Raw genomic sequence first — 24,899 nt, 5'->3', positions numbered from 1 at the left:
TGGCGCATATCAGGTCCCTAATGAATATCTGTTGAATGAGTAAATGGATAGGTTGAATCCAAATGACCAAGTTCCACAGCACTCTACCAGTCTTTGACTTCTTGGGGACCCCATGGAATATGTGAGAAGCCACCAATAAACCTTGAGTTTATCACTGTGTTACGTGTCAGTGCATTCAGGGATACCTGTTGGAGGAGGGGGTGCTCCTCCAACAAGCAACATTGTAGTAAAGAAATGTGAAGACATTAAAAAGGATTCGATGGTCCAAAATGCTTTGTTCTACTTGTAATGCTCTTGAGGAGTCCACTGCGTATGTGGACTGATTTTCAAGAGACTTCAGGAGGCATTGCAACCGAGTCTCATCCCAGTCAGTCCTAGTATAGGTGCCGAATGTTACGTACTGTTGGATTTCATCTTCTGTTATTAATCACTGTTTTTTTCACCGAGATCCACTTCTTTATTGTTAGTGCTCGCTCAGTGCGCACTGTGCTGACAAACAGCATATTTTCACTATGCGCAGGCCCCGGGGCCAGACCACCATCATCACATCCTGCCCCCATAGCTTGGGCACATTATTTAACCTGTCTAAGCTTAAGTGTCCTAGCTTTGAGAAAAGGAATAATAATAGTATCTTCCTCAGTCGGTTGACATGAGGATTAATAAGTTAATATATTTTTTTAAATCATAAAGGAGTATCTGTCACATATTAAGGTATGTAGAGACTTGGGATTGCTAGAAGGAATTCTTGGAAAGGAAGATGAAAAAGAAACAAAGGCAGATTTTATTTATCTCTCAGTTTGACTGAAGTCCTATGGCTAAAGATACCTTAACTTTGCTGTTTTTAGATTCTACCACCACCACATTGAAAGATTATTTTGGGGAGTGCTGTTGGGAGTGGTCATGTAGCATTAAAAATGCCAGATGATATCTGATCGATAAGATAATAAGAACTGGACAGTACAGTTAAAATCCTACAACCTGAAAACACCACGGGAGCGGGGGAGGGGCAGGAGACGACACTATGGAAGCACTACCGCTACAGAAAGAAAGCGAGAAACAGGGTAGGAGAAAGGAAGGGAGAAAAATATGAAAAATTGATATTTGAAGCATCATTTGTTTTATACAGTTAAGAAATTGAACAATCTCTTGTATTTTGCTATAAGAGATTAGACCTACTGCAGAATTTCTTCTTACTTTTTATATAAAATCCATTCTGTGTTTTGAGATGGAGTCTCACTCCGTCACCCCAGGTAGAGTGCAATGGCGTGATGGGATCATAGGTCACTGCAACCTCAAACTCCTTGGCTCAAGTGATCCTCCTGCCTGCCTCACGAGTAGCTGGGACTATAGATGCATGCCACTGTACCTAGCTAACTTTTCTTTTTCTTTTTCATTTTTTTTTTTTTTGGTAGAGATGGGGTCTTGACCTGGTTCAGGCTGGTCTTGAACTCCTGACCTCAAGTGATCCTCCCTCCTTGGCCTCCCAGAGTGCTAGGATTATAGACATGAACCACCACATCCAGCCTATAAAATCCATTCTTAAAATGAGTTAACTTCGGCTGAGGTTTCTTATACCAAGACAATTCTGTTAAAATTGGAGTCTCTACTTTATGGTAATAGTGTTGACAAGCACTTTTAAGAGGCCCCCAAAATAGTAAGAATGGCTCAAGCCTGGTGGCTTTCAATGAAGCTGGGTGTGTTCTGTTAAGTAATAATGCCAAGCAAAGAGATAATTGATTGAATGTTATTGTTCAACTCCAGACAGAGATATTACTTTATTTTTATTTGTCTATATAGCCCACTGTTTCTGTCTACAAAGAAGTTAAGTGACTCACATGAAACTAGTACTAATAAAAACCTAAAATAAAAGAAGATCAAGACAAAGAAAAGGCAACTATTAATAAAATGCCCAATTCTATGGGTCAAATTGTTACTCCAGTTGGGTTTCCTATTTAGTGTTCTGGGTTTTTGAAAAATGAAAAACCCAGGGGAATTGTGATCTGCGCCATATTTCTCACTGGGAGGGAGTATTGGTCTTCCACAGGGAAAATAAAAGCTGTTCTAACACAATTCTATTAATAAAAAGACTTTTTCTACAGGAGACATTGAGTGATCTAATGAGTAATCCACAGCAACATTTTTATGGTAAATGTAGTTTTGAATTTCTTGTGGCTTTTTCTTGTGGTGACATTAAATAAAGTTGAGATACTGGTATTAAAATGCCATGGAGTGGAGTGATTTTGTAGCCTTCAGCAGGGTATCCTTGAACTTCATTCAAGGGTAGCATTAGATATCCTGTAGAGGAAGACGGATGGCCTGGCCCTTTGAATGATCTTCTCTAAAGATTACTTCTCCCAGAAGCAGGTCTGATAAAGAGCAGAGAGTAGGAGGGCCTGTCCAGGGCCTGAAGTGCTGGTACCACTGATTATGGAAAATCCACATACAAACTTTGCTGCCTGGGGAACAGACGTCAGATTTTCAGTTGTGAAAGTTTAGAATCCTGAGGGTATTCTTGCCTTCCTGGAAGGTCACCCACCTTCCAAAAGTGGACAAACTTATAACCTAAATAAATTATTGTTGACTTTAAATCTTCAAAATGCTTAGATAAGATAAAAATCTATATTTCTTAACTGTGATGGTTAAAAAGCTCATGAATAGTACTATCATATGAGGAGAATTTTCATATTGTCAATTATCGCTTTCTTCACATTCATACAACTAACATTTATTGAGCTTCTCTGTGAGCCAGGTTACCTTCCTGGATGTGTCTCTGCATACAGTGTATTTTCATTTTCTTAAATTCTCTTTCTGCTATTTGATGTGCTAATATGTATGTTTTTATTTTATTAGTTGTTTAAAGTACAAAAACTGTAGACACTTATTGTTTTAAGCACAATAATTCAGAGATACATAAAGAAAAAGTTCATCATCTGCCATCCCCATTCACTCCCCAGTGTTCCCATCCAATGTCATCAGTTTGATGTGGCTTCTTCCATACCTTTCTCTATGCCCACATAACTTTCTTAACTGTTCATGTAATGTAACTGAAACTTAAAGATATGATACTAGTGAGTTTTTTTAATAGAGCCATATTTTATTTTTGCTGGCAAGCAAGAGAAATTTTCCCCTAATTATAATTGTTTTTCTATAGTGTCCTTGTTTGTTTGTTTTGTCTTGAAGGGAAGGGAGGGAAAACATTGTTATTACTCTCCAGAATAACTTAGAAGCTGAAGACCCCACCTACAAACAGAACGTTTCCTGTTCAGAACAGGACCAAACTTGACAGTGTAATAAACATGTATTTTTCTGATGATGTCATCTTTCCTCTGATGTCAACATTTGTGTGTATGTAACACAAGTTTAGATATGCTCATTAATTTTGAGACTGGCTCCAGTATCACACTATCAGATCTAAATACATCCTACACACCCTTCTCAAAAGTCAATGTTTGAATATCTTTTCATTGAACTTTGTCAAACAGTAAACAGATTTATAGTAGTATTACTTAGTGTGTATTCAGTTAGTATACAGAATCCCAAGAACAGCATGATCCTAACATTGCAAAAAAGAAAGATTTAGAAAATCTGAATACAAGTAGTCCATGTTTATTCACAGGGGATATTTTCTAGGACCCCCAGTGGTTGCCTGAAACCACAGATAGTACCAAACCTTATACAGTCGTCCTGTGATATCCATGGGGGATTGGTTCCAGGACCTCACTGGGATACCCAAATCCAAGGATGCTCAAGTCCCTAATATAAAATGGTGTTGTATTTGCATATAACTTATGCACATCCTCCCATATACTTTAAATCATCTCTAGATTACTTATAATACCTAATACAATGTAAATGGTTGTTCTGTATTGTTTAGGGAAAAATGACAAAAAAAAAAAGTCTATACATGTTCAGTATAGACTCAATTTGTTTTTCAAATATTTTCAACTCACAGTTGGTTGAATCCACAGTTGCAGAACCCAAAGATACAGAGGGCCAACTGTATATACTATATTTTGATAAAGTTTAATTTATAAATTAAGCACAGTAAGATACTAACAATAATAATACAACAATTATAACAACATACTGTAATAAAAGTTATGTGAATGGGGTCTCTCACCTTCTCAAAACATCTTATTGTACTGGGGAAACTGAAACCACAAAAAGCAAAACTGCGGATAAGGGAGTCTACTGTATATAGTTATAACATCATTTTCATGCCTATGATAACACTTGAGTATGAGAAGTCTGAAACAAGATAGGTAACTGTTGAAAAAACAGGACTGCTTTATGTGGAATTCTTAAATCACAATGGTAATTTGAAACATTTCTAGATGCCCAAAACTTTCAAACGATCTCTGAAATACTATGGGCAGAGAGTCTCTTCTGTGTTTGAGTTGTTGAGCGTTGCTAGTGCAAACATTAAGCCTGTATTAAAGAATTCTAAGCCAGCCATTCAAACTTCTTCTCCACACCGGTTTCCTCTAGTCTACTCCCACCCAAGAAAATCAAATGCACATGCATGCATGCGTGCACACACACACACTCTTTCCAAAACTTTTACTCTATTTATTTACTTAGAGGTAGGGTCTCACTCTGTTGCCTGGTTGCCTAGGCTAGAGTGCAGTGGCATCATCCTAGCTTACTGCAACCTCAAACTCCTGGGCTCAGGCAGTCCTCCTGCCTCAGTCCCTCGAGTTGCTGGGACTACAAGTATGCACCACCACACCCACTAATTTTTTTATTTTTTGTAGAGATGGGTCTCACTATGTTGCTCAGGCTGGTCTTGAACTCCTTGCCTTAAGCAATCCTCCTGCCTTGGCCTCCCAAAGTTCTAGGATTACAGGCGTGAGCCATCACACCTGGCCACTTTTTACTCTTAAACCTGAAGACCGGTAATTATAGATGTGGGTCATGTGTCAGCACGTAGATATCATTGCAAGGGATGTCTAAGAAAGCGAACTTTAGTATTCCCATTTTACAGATGAGGAAAATAGATGGATTGTAAGAGGTATGAGAACATAGGGAAAAGAATTCTAAGGCATAGTGGCCATTTAGTAATTAAGTGGAAAATAAGTCCTCTGCTAGGAGAATGTACTTCTCGCTAGCCTCAATGAAACATTATAAGGATGATGGTCATCCTTGCCTGGAGACTTAAAGTAATCTAAAGGAAGAGGCAGTGTCTTCATAGCATCCAGTTGGTTAATCCGCTCTCTGTCAATCATTTGAGTACAAGCTGAATAGACTATAAATTCACATTTCTGGAGCCACATGGTCAAAATAGCACTTTATATTCAGTGTGAAATTCTTAAAATGAAACCCAGCTGGCAGATGGAAAGGATTTGGGGGGGTGGGATATTGGGTGTGCAAGGGGTTCATGATTTTCCAGAGAGCTTTTTATGCTTTGTGCAGATATAGGAGTATTTTTAAACATCTATGATGCAGCACAAATGAATTTCTTGAACCTGAACTGTAAGAGCCTAATTTATAATATTTCAAAAAACCATTAAGATAGTTATGCAAGCCATTCCAAATTGAGCCTTGCCTGTAAGGATAGAGTAATTTGCTCATTTAGGAAACTGTTTTCAATTCTTCCATGAGTGCTATTTAATAAATTATGTCCTTCCGTGCTTTAAATAAGTCCTTGGCTTAATAACCTACTTTGTGAGAGTGAGAAGAGCAAGAGAGAGAGAGAGAGCAGCTAGTTCAGTTCACTTCCATTCCACTTCACGTGCAGAACTTCTACCCATTATGTTGTACATCATTATCTCTTCCATTTCCTTTTCTTTCCCAGGTTACGTAGGACGTATGCCATGTCTTGGTGATTACAGGGTCAGTGGTTAGGTCAGAACTGGGTAAATCCTCGTTCCAGAGCACAGTGTTTTTGTTACTGATCCATACATTGCAACCCTTGGGCCCTACTAGACACCTTTACAGGTTTATCAAATCAGGTTGCCCCTTCTAATGATGCCAAAAAGCAGTTCAACCTGTAACCAGGTTACAGCGTACTTGATGTCTGTGACTTCATGCAAGAAGTCAGAATTCAAGTATTTTAGCAGCTGCAGGAGATTTCAGCATTCCCACATGTTTTATGAAAACCATGTGCAGCATTTAACTTGCTAAGTAGAGTGTGCAGGTTACGTGTGTTGTATGTCTAGATGAGAAGCTGGAGTCAAATAGATAAGAATTTCTCAAATCCTGATTTCTCTAGAGCCACATCTTTTCTTTGTGTGACAGATGTCATGACTAGGTACCTAAAATTTGCAAACCCTATTTCAAGGACTCTGAAGTCTAGGTCCCCTGACACTAAATGTGATGAGGATAAGATATCAAATAATTCATTAACTAAAAATAAATTTGTAGGCACACTGAGATAAATGCCATTCGCATGCATCACTTTATATTATTCTGTTATTGACATTTACCTTCTAGTTAAAAATAGATAGTGGGCACCAGCAATCATTTGTCAGGCATTGGCATTACATGATTTTTATTTTCAAGTAGTATTAAGAATTGTCATTTTACAAATGGAAAAATCAATGTGATAAGCGTAGAAAGAAACATAATAATTTCAAGATAAAATAGGACTGTTCTGCAAAGCGCTAAGATTTCTGTTCCCTAGAGAACTTAAGTGTGGAAGATAATAATCCAGGGCCTTGGCTAAGAAAACTCAGGGAAATTTGCTTGGTGGGCGTACTTTATAATCCTGTTTCTGTTCCTAGGTCTAGAAAATGGGAATCAGTTCCTTTTAGAAAATAGTTTACAAATGCATTCAGGATAATATTTTATATTTTAGAAGATACTATATTTAATGACATCATATCCAGTTGTAACCATGTGCTTTCATAGATACGAATATTTCCACAGGAAACGGCAGGAGTGTGGGTGTGTACGCGAGTATGGGTTTGAGTATTTTAATTTTATTTATAGTCTACTCTTCTTCACAAAAGGATTTGAGGTGATAGACACTCGTATTGATTCTGACATGGACATGTTTTTATATAACACTCTAAACTTCAGATTGAAGAGGGTGTTAATGACTTCCCCTCTGAGAAGGCTTTTGATTCAGACATGATGAAAAGTGTGATTGGAAGTTTAGAGCAGCACATGAACAGTTAGAAGCGCACTTATCTGGCCTGATCTGAATGGGTAGTTGAACAGTTAATCAAGAATTGGTTAAAGTTGGAAGTCATCAAAATACATGTATACCCCAAGTAGTTTTTTTTAACTTAAAATATACAACAGGCACTACTCTTTTGATATTAGGCCAAAGCCTAATGTCTGAATTTGTGGCCACTCATCAGAGTTGTCTGTTAAAGTCCTTTCATAAAACAAAACCATTACCTATGATTTTTTGCTTCTGTTTCTTTAAAATAGAACCGTAAGTTAAAAACACTTGGGAAGCAATCTGTACCTTTCCTTCCCAATCCTTTATAGTTGTCTTATCTAAATTAATTCAGCAGTTTGTTTTCAATGACTTACCTTTATTGAATTCTTTGACCGTATTTCCTTTAGTTATTCATACAGACATTCTCTTTTCAGATTCATATTTCATGTTGTCACATTTAATGATAATAAATATGATCGCCGTAATGAGAATTGTGAAGCAACTTAGGAGCAGAAATTAGACAGCAGTCTACCAGTTGTGAACATCGACCACGTAGATAACACCGTTTGGTGTGCTGTGTCCACCAGTCATGAACACTCATTGTGCAGGCTGTATCAGTCATTGTTTTGTACCAGGCAATGAAGAGTCAGTTGATCCTGGATGATTAAGTGGAGGTTTATCAATAGAATGTTTACTGTAACTATATGTGGTATTGTTTTGAAATTAATTAAAGATTTGTCTTTATCTGTGACTGCTTTATTTTTACTCATGTCATACCTTCAGTCTCTCTTTTAGATCAGTTATGTGGCAAATGTTATTACAGCTCTGGTACCTTCTTTTCTTCATGTCACTTATTCCTACCTGACTTTACTTACTTACCTCCTCACTGACTTGTCAGTCTCTTCCACTACCATGTAAGCTCCATGAGGGCTGGGACTTGTTCTGTTCACTTCTGTATCCTCAGAGTCCAAAGCAGTGACTGTCCAGGGTTAGGAATCCTGCGGCCTTCCAGATGCTTGAATGTGGCCTTTTGACTGAATCCAAATTTTACAGAAGTTTGGATTCAGTCGAGGGACAACACTTGGGGATCCGGAGGGCCACATGTGGCCCTGAGGCCACAGGTTCCCCACTCCACTGAGGACTGAGTGAAAGGTAGCTTTTCCTTGGTACGCTTGTTTCAACCCAGTTTGATGTACTGACTTGGCCCCACCAAGACCTGTTGATTATTCACCTTGAACAAGAAAGGACAGAGAGTAGAAACCATCAACCTGTGGTGCTCCCTGATGTAGCTCCTGGTCTACCTTTCCATTCCAGGTTCTAAATCTCCTCCTGACACCAGGGAGGCAACCCGATGGTTTGTGCTGCTAGATTGTGGATTGAATCATTAACAGGGCTTTTTGTTCTTTGACTTTTACCTTAAAAGATAAGCTCAGAGCAAAGTTTTTCAACCTTGGCATTATTAGCATATATAGTTCTTTGCTGGGGGGATGGGGGAAGATGCCCTGTGCATTATAGGATGTTTGGCAGCATCTCCCTGGCCTCTACCCAACCCACCAGATGCCAATAACAACCACCCACTCTGCTCCCTCAGCCCCACCCTGTTGTGACAACCAAAACAATCTCCAAACATTAGTGAATGGCCCCTGGGAGGTACATTTGCCTCTCTCCTCCCCTGGTTGAGATCTAGTAGTTTTGAGTAGTCGTGGGATGACAACTAGGACCCCAGGCCACTCTAACAATGCTGTCGTAAATCCAGTCAATGGCTTTTTGAACCTTCATTTCTGGTGTTCTCTTTATGTCTTATTATAATGTTCTCCAGATTTGTCTTTCACGGGTTTTATACTGAGTTCAACTAGTCCTATGTGGGTTTTTTTGGCTAAAATTCCTCAGGCCGGATTACCACTTAGCTTTTCTTTAGACTGCCTGCAAGCCTCTTTCCAAGCTCATATTTCTCAGTTGCCAGGATATCAGGCTCCTGGCTGTATTGCCAGCAGAGAAAGAAATTCTCTTCTCATGACTAACATGGCACTTTGTTACAGGCCATTTGTTACCTGTCCCCCTTGCTCAGATGTGTTGCTGAGGCAGCTGTCAGCTTTTGCTGCCTCTGCCCCCAACCCCTAGCCCTTCACCAGCCCTCTCTGCCTTCCTGTTTTTCCTTTCCCTCCCTGTGTTTCCATGGTGGCTCCTTGCTGTAGCCAGAGGACAAACTGCTGACAGGAACATCCCTTGAATATCTCTGCATCTGGACAGGGCCATTGGCACCTTCCATTGGCGGCTGAGCAATGCATGGCTTGCCATATTTGTCTGTCTCCTGTTTATGGCCCAAGAATTTGAATCTGCTCCAACATCTAAATGTTGTCGTTGTTAGGACAGAGTGCTGCCATAGTACCACAAGGCCACTGCTAAACATGTTTATTTGGGTTCCATATATTAATATTTTGATTCGTTGTTACTGCTATTACTTTCTCATACCCAACACAGCTGCAAGATTGAGATAGGGGCATATATTCCATTACAAAAGCTAAATAACCTTGAATATATAGTGTTTTCAAAAGATTTTTGTGTCTTTAACAATCTTTTAACTATTGACTAAATATATTTTCTCCCTAATATTTTGGTGAGTCAGAGAATCCCTTGAGTTAGCCAACCGATAGTGATTTAATGAAGTACATGTGGAGTACCAATATTGAATAAGCAGGGTGAATAGTTAGACTCCACAAAATTGAAGCATGTTTTCCTTGTTGTCTGATCAGATAGTAATTGATTAAAGTATATTTGTGGCATGGAGCCTTATATAACAGAAAAAGCTGAATATGAAGCATGGCCAAAATCCATTTTAAAATATACGATGGTTTTTAAGAAAATTCAAAATATGAAATAGGATTAGGAATTATTCATATGTCAGCTAACATCAAATTACCTCAAATGTTTTGGAAAATAAGTCTTTGGGGGATGAAATTTAATGTTCACTCTGAAGCAAATGTTGGATTTGAAAAATACCAGGCTCAGGGTCTTCTTCCTCTCATGCTATTTTGCAGAATCAAAGGCTGTAGTGAGAAAACAGTGCTTTGTGTGACACAAAAGCATAAATTCTCAGTACTGGAATGTCCTCAGAGCACATGTACCAATCCCAGTTTAAGCTTTTAGCAAGGTAAAGTAGGAATAATCTAATTGTGTTGAACCATTTCATTTACTGAGGCAGACACAGTTGTTGTAACTGATGAGCTTTCCTTTTTCAAATACTCCTTAACCTCATAAAATATGGAGCACATATCTTCAACCTATACGTTATAATACCCACCCTCCCACCCGCCTAGCCGTTTCAATATGCACAGTTAATGGCTATTAAGTTAAAAAAAAAAAAACTTAAAAGAATCAATTTCATGGTGAATGCATCTAGTTAAGCAAGCCATTTAAACAGCATTTTATTCGTGTGTAGCAGACCATTTTATAAGTTACTTATAGCTTTACAAGCCTGTGTTTCAGACAAGCTAATTGGTTGCCTCTGATATGTGTTTGGGGCTTTTACTCATTAACTCCCTTTCCTGTCTAGTACATACTTGACTAGCCCTCATACATACAGGTAGGACTCTTTAAACAACCATATTCTATTGCCAGGAAAATTTTCTTCATCGATAGATTTATTCCTGCTTATAATATTTGCCTTCTTGAAATACAAGTAAATCATAACCATTATCCCAAACATGGAAGGTACAGAATCAAGTATAATACCCTAAAAGTACTTGGTACCAAAAACGAATGCTCTTTTGAAAGAGTAGACTGGAAATGATTATAGAAAGGACAGAGAGAAGAGAAGAGGAGAAAAGAAAAGAGGAGAGGAGAATGAAATGACGTGCTGTTGAAGCCTGGCTGCCTCTGTAATTAATGACTGTCCTAGATGTTATTGAAAAGTCTGATGCTTGCACCTGCATGCAAAGACAAGTGTACTGATGCTTCTCCTTTTGCCTATGTCAGTGCTTTCCATTCTCCGAGATAAGAATTAGATGCTTTGTTTGGACACAGATTAAAGAAATAGCTCAAACCATAAGTGTCCTTTGTAGGTCTTGAGATTTCTGGAGTGGTTCTCTTTTCCATGATAGGTTGTTTACTTTTCTGTTTGCAAAACGATTCATTGCAGCTGCCTGTAGGCATATGTGCAATAGAGTTTGAACCAATTAGATCTATGGTTTTGAAACTGTTCATGAAATCCCACCTCCTGCATGTTTGGCCTGATTAATTGGAAAGATTAATAACTTCTCTCCAATATTTAATTTTCTTCTTTTACTAAAATTTTAATATAGGGTGAAATATAGTATCCTCTTTGTGTCTGGCATTATACTGAGTACATTAGAGAATAAAAAATAATTTTTTTCCTTGTCTGTGCCCTCATGGAACTGAGGACTCATACACATGAAAAAGTTAAGGAATAATTATCCAAATCTGTGTTATCCTATAATTGGAAATGAGGTTCACCACAGACTTGTTGAGATACTTCATCCTCATTGGGTCTTGATATCCTAACCCATATATGTATGTGTGTATATATATATACATATATATATAGTATATATATTATAATAATACCTGTTTTAAGGAGAATATAATGGCTCGTATAGCTAAGAAGCTCTTAGGTTGAAGGCCTTTAGCATGGTTTGAATCAGCGATCTATGATTCAATCATACCTATTTTTCTGTAGTTTTCTTGGCTATCTTAACATATCAGCTTTATCCTCAGACCTATTTCTTAGCTTCATTCTATGTAGTACTTAGATGGCTACCAGCAGCTCCCAGAGCTATCTCTCTTGATCTTCGTATCCTGCAGGAATTACCTAGAAACTGAACCTCAGCTCTGATGGCCTTATGAACCTCTGAATCTAATGGGTCCATACTAGTAGGGGATATTTGAGTATATGAATGAATAAATCTTCTTCATCTTGCTAGGCCAGTTTGAGTTGGGCATTGCGTTTCTTTCAACCACAGGCCTCTGTGGGTACTCATAATTTGGTACTAGAAATGGGTCTGCAATTAACAGACTCCAAAATGGAGAATTGGTTAAGTAGATGTAGGGAGGAAAGAAGTAAGGAGGACTCTTTTGTCTCTGATTTATAAGATTATGACTCCTGTTATCTGATTGAAAAACAGATTGTTTAAAATTTTGTTTGTTGCAACTTGGAATATGTCATTAGCTCTTGTGAATATAGGAACAAAATGTGAGATATATAAAATCTAATTAAATTTTATTTTTATATTTATAAGAGCTATAGCCCTGACAAATAAGAAAAATATAAAAAGAATATAGAACTTCACCTACTCAAATCAACCAACAAAGTTAAAGATATTAAAACAATTTTTGTAGAGATATATATACACACAAATGTGTATATATGCACAAATGTATTTGTGTGTATGTATGGGTATATATATATGGGTAAGATCCAATAGAATGCTATTAAAATATCACTAAAATTAGATGTTTGTTCAACCTTAGGAAACTAAAAAAAGAACAACAAACTAAATGCAAAGCAAGCAGGAAGGATGTAATAAAGATTAGACTGTAAATAAATGAAATGGATATTAGGGAAACAATAGAGAAAATCAGTAAAACAAACAGTTTTTTGAAAAGATCAACAGAATTGACAAATCTTTAGTCAACTAACAAAGTAAAAAAGACAGATGACTCAAATTACTAAAATGAGGCATGAAAGAGGAGACATTGCTACCAACCTTACAGAAATGAAAAAGATTATTTATAAGGGAATAGTATAAAAATTATATGCCAACAAATTAGATAACCTTGATTAAATATACAAGACACATATAGAAGGACACAAACTACTGAAATTGACTCAAGAAGAAATAGAAAATCTAAAGAGACCTGTAACAAGTAAAGACATTTAATTAGTAATCAAAACACTTCCCACAAGAAAAGCCCAGGATCCTCACTTTACTGCTGAATTCTGCCAAACATTTAAAGGATTTACACCAAGCCTTCTCAAACTATTCCAAAAAATAGAAGAGGAAGCTAGGGTTCCATGAAGCTAGGATTACTATGATACCAAAACCAGGTAAACACATTACAAAAAAAGAAAATGATAGGCCAGTATTCTTTATGAATACAGATGCAAAAATTCTTAACAAATATAATTGACCTTTGAACAACATGAATTTGAACTACAAGGGTCCAGTTACATGCTTTTGCCACCCCTAAGACAGTAGGACCAACCGCTCCTCTAGCTCCTCCTCCTCAGCCTACTCAATATGAAGATGACAAGGATAAAGAATGATAGGGTGATCCACTTCCATTTAATGACTAGTAAATATATTTTCTCTTTCTTATGATTATAACGTTTTCTTTTCACCAGCTTACTTTATTGTAAGAATATAGCATATAATATATATAACATAAAAATATGTATTAATGACTATGTTATTGGTAAGGCTTCTGGTCAACAGTAGGCTATTAGTAGTTAAGTTTTGGGGAAGTTAAAAGTTATATGTGGATTTTCGACTGCACGAGGGGTTGGTGTCCCTAATCCCCTCATTGTTCAAGGCTCAACTGTACTAGCAAATGAATCCAACTATGTCTAAAAAAGGATTATACATATTATAACTAAGTATACTTTATCCCAAGAATACAAGGTTGTTTCAACATACCAAAATGAATGCATTATAGTATACTATGTTAATTGAATATAGGACAAAAAACATATGATCATCTCAATGAAGAAAAGGCATTTAACAACATAGAGTTAACATATGACCCAGAAATTCTACTCTTAGATGTATACCCAAGAGAAATGAAAACATATTCACATATTTACACAAAAACTTGTGCATGAATGTTCACAGCAGCATTATATTCATAATAGCCAAAAAGTGGAACCAGCCCAAATGTCCGTCAACTGATAAATGGATAAACAAAATGGGATATATCCATATAGTGGAATATTATTCAGCCATAAAAGGAATTAAGTACTGCTACATACTGTAATATGGATGAACTTTGAAAATGTTATGCTAAGAGAAAAAAGCCAGACACAAAAGGCCACATATTGTATGATTTCATCTGTATGAAATGTCCAAGATAGACAAATCCATACAGAAAGAGAGTAGTAGTTGCCAAAGGCTGGAGGAAAGAGGAATTGAGGAGTGACTACCACTGTTAAGGAGTTTCTTTTAGGATGATAAAAATGTTCTGGAATTAGATAGTGATGATGGTGGCACAACCTTGTGAATATACTAAAAACCAATGAATTGTGCACTTTAAAAGAGCAAATTTTAAAGTATGCATGTTATATATCAGTAAAAGAAAATGAAATGTCTATAGAGCCAAAAGGAAAGATATTACAGTATGTGCTAAAGTACTATAAAGTCCAACCAAGCAGCAGACGAAATTTTCCACAATCTTAGGAGACGGTGTCTACTTCTGTGAGTAGACAGTGAATATAGGTAATAATAGCATGTATCCAGGAGCAAACAACGCCCTTTGAAGACCAAAGTCTTCAATTAGTTGTTACAGCAACTATTTTTTAAAAGACTCAACTTCTCGATGTGTGTCTCCAAAAATTGTGGTTGAAAACCAGCCCAAGTTCAATGAGATGAGAACCTCGAGTTGCATGGAATTATACCCATTTCATTTTGGATGGAAAAGTCCAAACAAAAAGTCTGTTTAACCCTGGAAAGCTTAATGTTAAAAATATAAAAGTGTTAAAATAATCAAACCCACAGTATTAATACTTTCATTTAAGGTATATGTTACATATAGGTCAACCTAGTAGAGTCGTTTTTTTTTTTTTTTTTGGAGATAGAGTCTCAATCCGTTGCCCTGGCGGATGCAGTGGCGTCATAATAGCAACCTCAAATTCCTGGGCCCAAGCGATCCACTTGCCTCAGCTTCCCAAGTAGCTGGGACTACAGGCATATGCCACCACACTCAGCTAATTTTTTCTATTTTCAGTAGAGATGGGGTCTCACCCTTGTTCAGACTGGTCTCAAACTCCTGACCTCAAGTGAACCTCCCACCTCGGCCTCCCAGAGTGCTAGAATTATAGGCATGAACCACCACACCCAGCCTCATTTTTTAATTCTAATTTAAAATGTGTAAGTGATTTCAGAATTGGACTCATATGTGAAAGGTATGAGAATTTAGAATGTACCAGAATTCAAGAGTCATTGAATTTATAAATTTAACAGAAGAAATTTTTAAGAATTCTCAACTACTTGAGGATGTTTTGTTAGATATTCTAAATGCTTAAAAGGAAAATTGACTATCACATCTGAATATGATGATTAAAATTTAAAAGATATATAAACAGAATATTAAAATTTTTAAGTTAATTATAAAAACTTCAGAAAAACTAAATTATATATTCTTTTTTAAAACTGCAAAGTAACTAGTATTGCTGTGCACTAAAAGCCATCCTCAAGGACATCAAAAACCTCAAACTGACAGGTCACAGACCATGTGCCTAATGCATTAGGGAGCTTTGTAGGAAAACTTCCCATGCCCTGGCTAGTTCTTGTGGTCTTTAGGAAGTCTTTCCACAAAAAGAAACTCAGGCTAAATACAAAGAGGAAATAAAATATGGGTATGCTGAGAGATGACCCTTCTGCCTGCTAGAAATTCAATTCAAAGCATCTGAAATCATAATGAGTGCCTGGCCAAGTTGGAAAAAGCAAATTCTCTATTTCACTAAAGCAGGGAAGAGGAAGTCTAGCAATCTGTGGTCAAACTAAGGCCCAGAAAGCCTGATGCCCTAGACCCCACCCAAGCCTTCCTTGTACCTCCCTGCTGGACCAAGCCGAAAGCTGTAGAATGCTTTAGGCCAGGGGTTGGCAAATTTTTTTTCTGTAAAGGGCTAGGTAGTAAATATTCAAGGCTTTGCGGGACACAGTGTCTCTGTGGCAATTACTCAGTTTTGCCATTGTAGTGTGAATACAGCCATAGGTAATACTTACGTGAATGAGCATGCTATGTTCCAATAAAACTTTATTTACAGAGAATTTATGGTGCCTGGGTGATGGGGAGGCAACCAACAACAGCTACTGTGACTAAGATTCCTTCTAATTTAAAAAGTTTCTTCTATATCCTTAAGGCTTCCCTTGGAGGTGATAGAAGGACTTCTACTGGGTCTTAAAAGATGAGAGCATATATACAGGCTGATCCTTTCCACCTGTGGATGGAAGGCTCGGAAGCAGGAGTTGGAACAAAGGCCTGAATTCAGGAATCACTCCAGGCTGTAGAGGGCCAGATAGAGTGACTGGAATAGAGAAGGGTACAGATACGGGAATACTGGGCATCTTCCCTCTGTCCTTGAAGACAGAAGGTATCCATACGTAACTGTGCCTCTCACGGTGGTTGTCTGATAAGCAAGCTTTTTGGATTGGAGAATAAGCCCTCCAGGCATACCAAAAGGAAAAAATACATGTAAATTTCTCTATACTTCTAGCTTAGCAGATTAAACAAAAATAGGAATGCTTTTCAGATCCTAGGTCCTACCACCAAAGCAAATAGGATCATTTTGTTTGGCTATTCTGGAACATGCTAAGTTATCCTGTGCATTGGAAGGCTGGCTTTCTATATAATTATTGCCACAATATATAACATTCTGTATACATCAGAGGTTACTGACTGGGGAAGAAGACTTATAATAAGGGCCAGGCTCAGTCACAGGTAATAACCTGCAGCCACTCATCTGGTTTCTGATCATTCCAAGGTCAGGTGGGCTGCACTGAACTTTAGTATCCTTAAGAAAGAAGCATCTGGCCAGGCGCGGTGGCTCACGCCTGTAATCCTAGCTCTCTGGGAGGCCGAGGCGGGCGGATTGTTTGAGCTCAGGAGTTCGAAACCAGCCTGAGCAAGAGTGAGACCCCGTCTCTACTAAAAATAGAAAGAAATTAATTGGACAGCTAAAAATATATAGAAAAAATTAGCCGGGCATGGTGGCGCATGCCTATAGTCCCAGCTACTCGGGAGGCTGAGGCAGAAGGATCGCTTGAGCCCAGGAGTTTGAGGTTGCTGGGAGCTAGGATGACGCCACAGCACTCTAGCCTGGGCAACACAGTGAGACTCTGTCTCAAAAAAAAAAAGAAAGAAAAAAAGAAAGAAGCATCTGATGAGAACTATACTTTTTATATTACACATAGTCTTCTCAAAATCAATCATCCGTTATATGTATGCACTCCCAAAGTATTAATAATATGGTGATATTGGTTAACATCAAGTTGTCATTTTCTGGTCCTTATTAGTACTCAGTAAAAAGTAAATAATATCCATTCTGTGTTGTACTAGCTTTGAGACTGTGGCAAATTGGTTTTATTTGTATTATTTATTTCTGCCTTTCATGACACATTTAGTACTTTTTAAGATTTCAAAATCCTGCAAGCAGTACAACAAAAAGGGGAACAGCTGGTGCTGCTCTTTAGACTGACCTTACTTTGAACAAGCTACCAAGAATGCACTCAGAAGAATCTTAATCACGCCCTGCCACTTTATCTCCAGACCCTGTCCTGGAGGCATGGCATGGGCAAAGTTCTCTGTGACTTTGGTGAAGGTTACCAAGGTAAGCCTGCTCCTGCAGTTAAGGCAGCAAAGCCGGAGGGCCCCTTTGCAAACACACATACAAAATGTATATACTCAGTGGTGTGGTGGTAAATGTTTAATAATGAACTCTGGAAAGAAAAAAGTCCTCATTCATCATACTTGCAGATTTCTGCGGTGTAAATACTCCAAACCGTGGCTGATTTCATGATCTGTACAATTTGACATCCTTGTACCCAGAGTTGGAGAGAGAATGCACCCGATCCACTATCGCTGGCCACGTGTCAGTGGGCCTCAGTGTACCACCAAGATGCATTTTAATACAAATGTTTTCCCCCAGTGTGACATGTTAACACAATGGATGCATCTGCTGTAGTGATTAAAGGAAGGAGCTAGGCTGTAGATGAGGAAAGTCCTGCTCTCTTTGTAACAGTCATGGAAAAGATCGTACAAAATCTCACAGTCCATTCAGGCTCTCCTGGTATCCTATTAATTGGAGCCTGGACCACACTTTCAGCAAGGAGTTTAATACCAATATGAACCTGTCTCAAAAACCATTTTTCATATAGTTCTTTGAAAAATGCAAGCTATGCAGTGGACACTTTGTGTATTTAGACGTACAAGAAAGCAATGATGACTCTCCTGGGTTCAAGATAGTTAACGGAACCCTGTTCTCTTGGGCCACCCTCCAGCCTGCCCTGCCACCCATCAGATCCCTGGCTTTCTGTATTTGGTTTGAGATCTTCACCCAGTCTGCACTAGCTGTATGAAGGAGCTGAAGTTATCAGCCTAGCCTCCTTCATGAGACCTGATTCCTTTTTCAGAGATGGAAAAAGAATGTGCCTTTATTTCTAAAATTTCTTTTAACAGCCATCTATCAAAGTACTTTTTATTCAAATTGAGTTCCATGATTTAAGAACTATACTTAATAATCATATCCGTCTTTATTTGAATCAGTTGTTTTTCTTGCTTCCAGCCAAATACAGTCCAAGTGTTATAAATAAGTGAAAAAGCCCTTAGTAAACAGTGCAGTATTAAATAGTCTTTTATGGTCACTAAAAAGCCCAGGGGGGAAGAAACCCTGAACTGTTGTCACACAAATGATGAGGACAGTGCTCCGGCCGGGCTGTTGCTGTCTCTGCTTTGGTTTGGTTTACAGTATTGCTCTCCTCTGTGGAACCTTCTACCCTGGCACATGGCGCTCCAGCACGGGGCTCATCAGGGCACGCCGTGCCGCCCACCCACACTCACCACGGCCGCATGCGGAGGTGGTGGCGGAGTGAATGAAGTGGTGGAAAGCCGACTTTCAGGACGAAACTTTCCAAAGCTCCTCAGACCGATCCCAACCCCACCACAACGCACAACAACCCCCACCACAACCTTAAGAAGGGTCAGTTAGAATGTGCTAGATTTTCACAGAGGGAGTATACGAGTTGTGTGTAGACGGGGTCTGGGGAAGTATGGGCAATGCAGATAGCCAGCTTCTGTCCCCAGTGCTGAATTGCAGAAAAAATAATGGCCCCCGACAGGGGCAAGAGGCACCTGCTACAAGAGCAGCAGCAGTTCCCAACAGGGTCGGACCACCGAGGGGATGTGTTGACGTGGCAAGGGCGGGCATTTTTAGTTTTAGCAATGACTGGTTGGCGTTAGTGGCGTTTAGTGCACTAGAAGGAGGGGTGGTATCTTCTGTGATTCACAGCGGAGACCCACACAGTAAAGAACTGTCAGTACCCTGACTCTCTTGTTAATGTCTCACCACACATTCATATGGGTCAAAGCTCTGTAAATATCTGAGCCTAGAACCTGATTCTATTTCACATCGAAACACTAAATACACCCTTTCCAGACTGTTCTATTCCCCTGCTCCCTGGAGTGCTTTCAGGAAAACTAGGTCAACTCTGGGCGCACACTACTTACATGGTTGTTAATAAACAAAAATGGGAAAAACAAGCAGCTTATTTTAAATAAAATGATGTTTATGGGTTTTTAAAAAGGAAAAATCTATTGTTGCAGTTCAAAAATTATGACTGCTAGAAATTTAGTCATACCAGGTTGGCAAGAATTGAAAGTATTAATAAAAATTTTGTATCCGAAGTGAGGGCAAGACAGGGAAATCAGTGAACATCATTATTACCCGATTAGAGATCCTGGAGCCAGGAAAGGATTATTTGATGATTTCACTACTCAAGAGGACATTAAAGGACATTTCCTACCCAATGAGTGGGTCTCCTGTGCTATGTAATGTCTCACAGGTTTACCAGCTGCTACAGACATCAGCAGCAATGCGATGGTGCCATCGTCTCTGTTATATTAGGGCTTTACAGCGAATGCAATGTGTGAATAGTGGAATGCGGTGATGCAAATTACCAGGCAGTGGCATGAGTGAAGGACTCTGGTGACAGAGCTGAAATAGGTTGGCTGCTGATGTGGCTTTGTTTTCCTATCTCTAGGGTGGACACATGGCTACTAACAAATGCCCACTCTCTGTGGCTATTCCCAAAATAGATAAATGATCACAGGTTACCAGGCAGCTCTATTCTGATGTCATTCCCCAAAGTGCAGTCTCCAAAAGCCAGTGTGAAACGATCACTGGTTCCTTATTCCAGCAGTTTCCGCTTAACCATATTTAAGCAACTGGTAAAGTAGTCAGAAGACTTAGCTTCATTTTCTCGTAAGTCATTTATAAAATTTTTATCTTGATAAGAAAATTACCTTTAAAAAATGTATGTCCATCAGAAAAAATAGATTCTTGCATCCCAGGTAGGTTTTTTTTTTTTTAACCTTGAAAACAGTATCAGCATTTGACTTACATTGGTCAAACTTAAACACCGTTCTTTAAAATCATACATCAACATATTCAAGGACAAAAAAGCAATGGCAGACAGGTCAAATGTGACTGTAATTGTTATTGTAATAATGCAGGGGAAGTAAAATTTGAAGTTCAGGTTAACATAAGAACACAAAATAAAAACATTATCCTAAAAAAGTCAGAATTAGAGTATTAAGTCTTCATTTGTACTGTAGTGTTTGTTTTTAGAAACATGGAACTCTGAGTAATGAAAAGCTGTGTTCCAGCAGCAAATATTCACTCTCTGTGCTTGAATATTACTGGAATGGCAAAACATGTTTTAAAATTGATATTATAAATGTAAGGGAGTTTGTGGAATCCTCGGGATACCGGTGGGGTGAATATGGCAGGGTTAGTTACCCACTTAAGTTCTGGATCTGAAAATCTCAAGTTACCCAGCCGTATTTGTCAGCTTAACACCATTAGGCTGCTTTATCTGGTGACCACCCTGTCACTGCAGCTTCCATTTCCTTCTCATGTTTACTATTCAGCAGGAACAACTTCTGAAGCATATCTACCTTCAGACATCTTTATCATCTTCCAAGTATGCCTACGTGATAGACTCTATTTTCAGTTGCCTAGAAACCAACCTAATGGGTAGCTAAACCTCACTGTTTCATATCTGGTCAGTACTGCAATATATCACAAATTGCTATTATATCTTGAGATTATTTAAAGCTAACACTGTTTTCAAATTAGATGTAAATATGCTACCAGGGTCAATTCTGTGCGATTTTTAAATGAACCACTTGGAAGAAGTATTGTTAGTGAGAGGCATTTACTATCTTGGTGCTCTTCTTTATTTTAATTTTATCAAATTTCTTGCAACCAGCCCTCTTCCCAGTTATTAGCGATACTGAAAATGCCGTCCTTTTGGATTTGCGTTTATAAAGAATGACAAGGATACAACTTCCTTCATGTGCCAGGTTTTGAATGTTGTGTGCTGTATTTGATAGGAAGCATTATTGATCGAATACCAGATTGCACTGTTAAGCACAGTAGTCCCACTTTCTGTGCTCAGGGAAGCAGTCTGAAGCCACACTTGGTGGCAGAAACAAGGAGACCAACATCTCTGATTTTCAGCTCTTTGGAGCAGCCCACTTCTCCTTCTAGCAGTGGACTTAATTCTTATTCTCACCTGTCTCTCCCATCTACTCCTCTCCCCTGCTGGCCAAGGGCCCCTGTGACTGGCAGTTCTTCCCTCCGTGGGGCAGAGTTGGTCCCTGGTACTGAACATTGCACTAGCAATTTCTGATTCTCTTGGACGTAAATTGTTTTCAGTGCCCTACAGAAAAGAAACTAAAAGAATGAAGTTTGTGTTTTTAACAAGCAAGAATCCTTTTAACAACATGATTTGTAAACTACCTTAGGCAAAAAATTGTTCTAGAGTTATGTACCCATTTTCTGATCTGTAAATGAGATTTTCATTACTCTTCAGAATCAGAATTAATGAGGGTCCTTCAATTCTCACAGGTTTTTTTTTTAAATTAGTATTATGAATTTAAAGACATCTATCTATAGGAGGACTTTTTGGACACACGTGAACTATAAAATGTTAGCATATTTCTGGTTCCTAGATTAGCATAACTTAGTATCTCACGCACATATATATATCTTCTTCCTCACATGAAAAAAATGTACAAACATTAATACCAGCTTGGATGTTAACAGTCTCTCTGCTATTAACAATAGTCTAATGCTTGCAATGATACAGGCAAAATGAAACCGCATTTGGGAATGGCATATAAAATTTAGACAGTTTTTTTTTCTGGGCCAAGTATTGACTAAAGTAAGACCCTGGAATTTTTCATGATTTAATGAAATTTGTTCACCAAGAATGTCTTTGAACAATGCCTCTTTTGATGTTGCTACTAACTATATTGTATGTTATGTAAAACCTTACTGGGCAATAAATATGTTCTATTCTTAGATAACGTTGTGGGTGTGTGTGTGAGAAGCTTTCTGAACTTTTCACTTTATCATACCTTTGGAGAAAAACTCAATACTTCTGGAAGTCATAGCAATTTGACGTTTATTCACAGGATTTGGTAATACTAACTGCTGTTAGTCAATACAATACAAGTGTCTTGTGACTGGTTATTAGTTGGACCCGTTTTTAAGACAGCAAATGTGCTACCCCACATACCTATTGTAAGGGCTTAATTTATACTTCCCAGAAAATTCAGGACCGAGAGGGAAGAAAACGCTGGGAGGCTTTATATATGTATGTAAATGTATGTAGGTTTGTATATGCATACAAACACACGCACTCAGTTTCTGTCCTCTTTCCTAGAAAACAGGTTCCCAGGTCTCAGAAATAGATGCTAGAACTTTAAGGGAAAGAGAGAAAAAGATTATTTAAATCAGATTTTTTCTTGTGTTATATGCTTGATGGTCAAAATAATGGAGTCTTGAGTAATTTATATGGTACGTACTGTAGGTTGTCACCAATTTGATGAGTCGGCAGGGTGAGATAGTGAAAGCTCCTCAGCTAGAGTTATTTTGATTACATGAGTCTTTTTCATGTCTGCAGTGTATTTTGCCCAGTGCCATGGTGCATATAATTCTTTCTCAGACTTCATCAGACCTCCCATGCTGTTAAGCGTATGGGTGGAATGGTGGTGGCTTGTAAGCAGGTCATTCACCCCTAAAGAAAACATTCCCAGGTCACAACATATAACCCACGTTATAACAACAGCTGTGGACAGGATTCTAGAAAGCCCTAAGCATCACAGTTCATATAAATTCTCCTTGAAATCCCCCCGCTTCATCACTCAAAATGTTGGTTTGAGAAAGGTTCTGATATAATTAATAATATATTTTTCTTTATTTTTCCCCCTCAAGATCAAAAAATACTTTGAACTTGAACCACTTGCACGTGGAAAACGTTGGATTCTGCAGCCCTGCTCGCTGGATAACATGGATGCACTGAAAGACAGCTTCTCTCAGCTGATAAATTTGTTAGAAGAAAAAGAACATGACGCTGTAAGAATGTGAAATCTGGCAAAGAAAATGGGCTCCCAAAAGGCCTTGAACCTATCATGTTTCTCGTTTTAATTTTATTTTGGTATCAAGACTATAATGGCTTCATTATCTATTTTTCTCTAGTTATTTCAGACTCTCATCTCTCTATTAAAGTGAATATTCTGTAAATCAAGTGAATTATCATCGGCATTAACGTCAAGTACACACTACTGAGAGAGAATTTATTCTCTGTTTACCACTAATTATCTTCACCGCATGTCTCTTCCTTCTGTTGTTCTAAGCATCTCTTCTATATTCTGTGCTAAAACGGATGGAATTCATGGCTCATGGAAATCAAATCCCTTATGAAGGACTCAGAAAAGCTCACAAGACCTTGACTAATTTTCCCTGGGTTTGGAAGTGGAGTATTGTGTGACTGGGACTCCACATAACATGTATATCATTTTCAAGATCTCTTGGGGTTTTTTGTTTCATTTTTATCTTAATTTTTGGTTTTTTGTCTTTTGTATGCTGACCTTATAGACTATGAGAGAAAAATGAGCACCAAAAACTTCAGTTAATCACCTTATCAGGAAGGAATATCCTGCCATAGCAAAATTGGCTTTGAAGAACTTAAAGACAAGATACATAATGTTTCCTCAATTACATCTGAAGTCTCACTCCCCTCTTTTAAGAGCAAAACGACTGTTTCAGTTTTTGAGAGGAGTTAAAGGAAATTTAGGAACCATGCATGCATCACTGATTACATTTGATCAAGTCCTCAAATATTTTTTAATGGAAAGATTAGCCTGTATAAAGTCAAGCTGCAATGTAATATAGGTATCTTTTTCTAAAAATTGGAAGTGTTTAAGTAAAATAGAGACAATAATTTTTAAAATAGAAAAAATTTTAAAAACAGCCAAAAGAAGTAAAGTTTATACTGGTTAGAGTTGAAGCTGGCATGGATCTAACAGAGATATCAAAGACAGAATCATCTGTATATTCAATCATTAAGTGCTAATGTAGTTTAATGGAGTCTGTTAAGCCTTCCTCTAGTAGTTAAAGGCCTATCAGTATTTCTATTATAAACCTCTATTTTCAGGGGTTTCAGTCTGCCCTTAAAAATATGCTGGGGCTGCAGCAAATAAATAATTTTACGGCTCATATTCAGTCTTTGGAACGAATTTCATTGAATTTAAATGATAAAATTACGTGGAGATAAATGTACAGTTTTACTAAGGCTTAGCACCTTTGATCTTTTCTAAATCAGGAAAATTCTATGGATTTCGAGGTTCATAGATGAAATATTCTTTGTCACACTTCGTAGACTTGTGACCACTTAAAACGCTAGCTAAGTGGCCAAATGAAAGAAAACTGCTCCCTACCCCTGAGTGATAAAAACATGTTTATAATTTTTAAGTAGCATAGATACCCAAATAC

The 24,899-nt window shown here is 38.0% G+C and overlaps 1 protein-coding gene across 1 annotated transcript in view; it reads left to right on the top strand.

Annotated features, from left to right (window-relative positions):
• ARL15 (ADP-ribosylation factor-like 15) overlaps positions 1–24,306 on the top strand; it is a 397,981-nt gene extending 373,675 nt beyond the window's left edge. The window contains exon 8 of the mRNA XM_012655271.1: positions 23,340–24,306. Within this exon, the coding sequence (XP_012510725.1) occupies positions 23,340–23,492 (153 nt within the window). The 3' untranslated portion in view covers positions 23,493–24,306. The remainder of the gene's footprint in view (positions 1–23,339) is intronic.
• Positions 24,307–24,899: the final 593 nt, after the last annotated feature.

This window comes from Propithecus coquereli, unplaced genomic scaffold (genome assembly GCF_000956105.1).
Source record: "Propithecus coquereli isolate 6110/MARCELLA unplaced genomic scaffold, Pcoq_1.0 Scaffold47, whole genome shotgun sequence".
Taxonomy (NCBI): domain Eukaryota; kingdom Metazoa; phylum Chordata; class Mammalia; order Primates; family Indriidae; genus Propithecus; species Propithecus coquereli.
The sequence above is the reverse complement of the archived record's forward strand: the minus strand, read 5'-3'. Positions and strand labels throughout refer to the sequence as shown.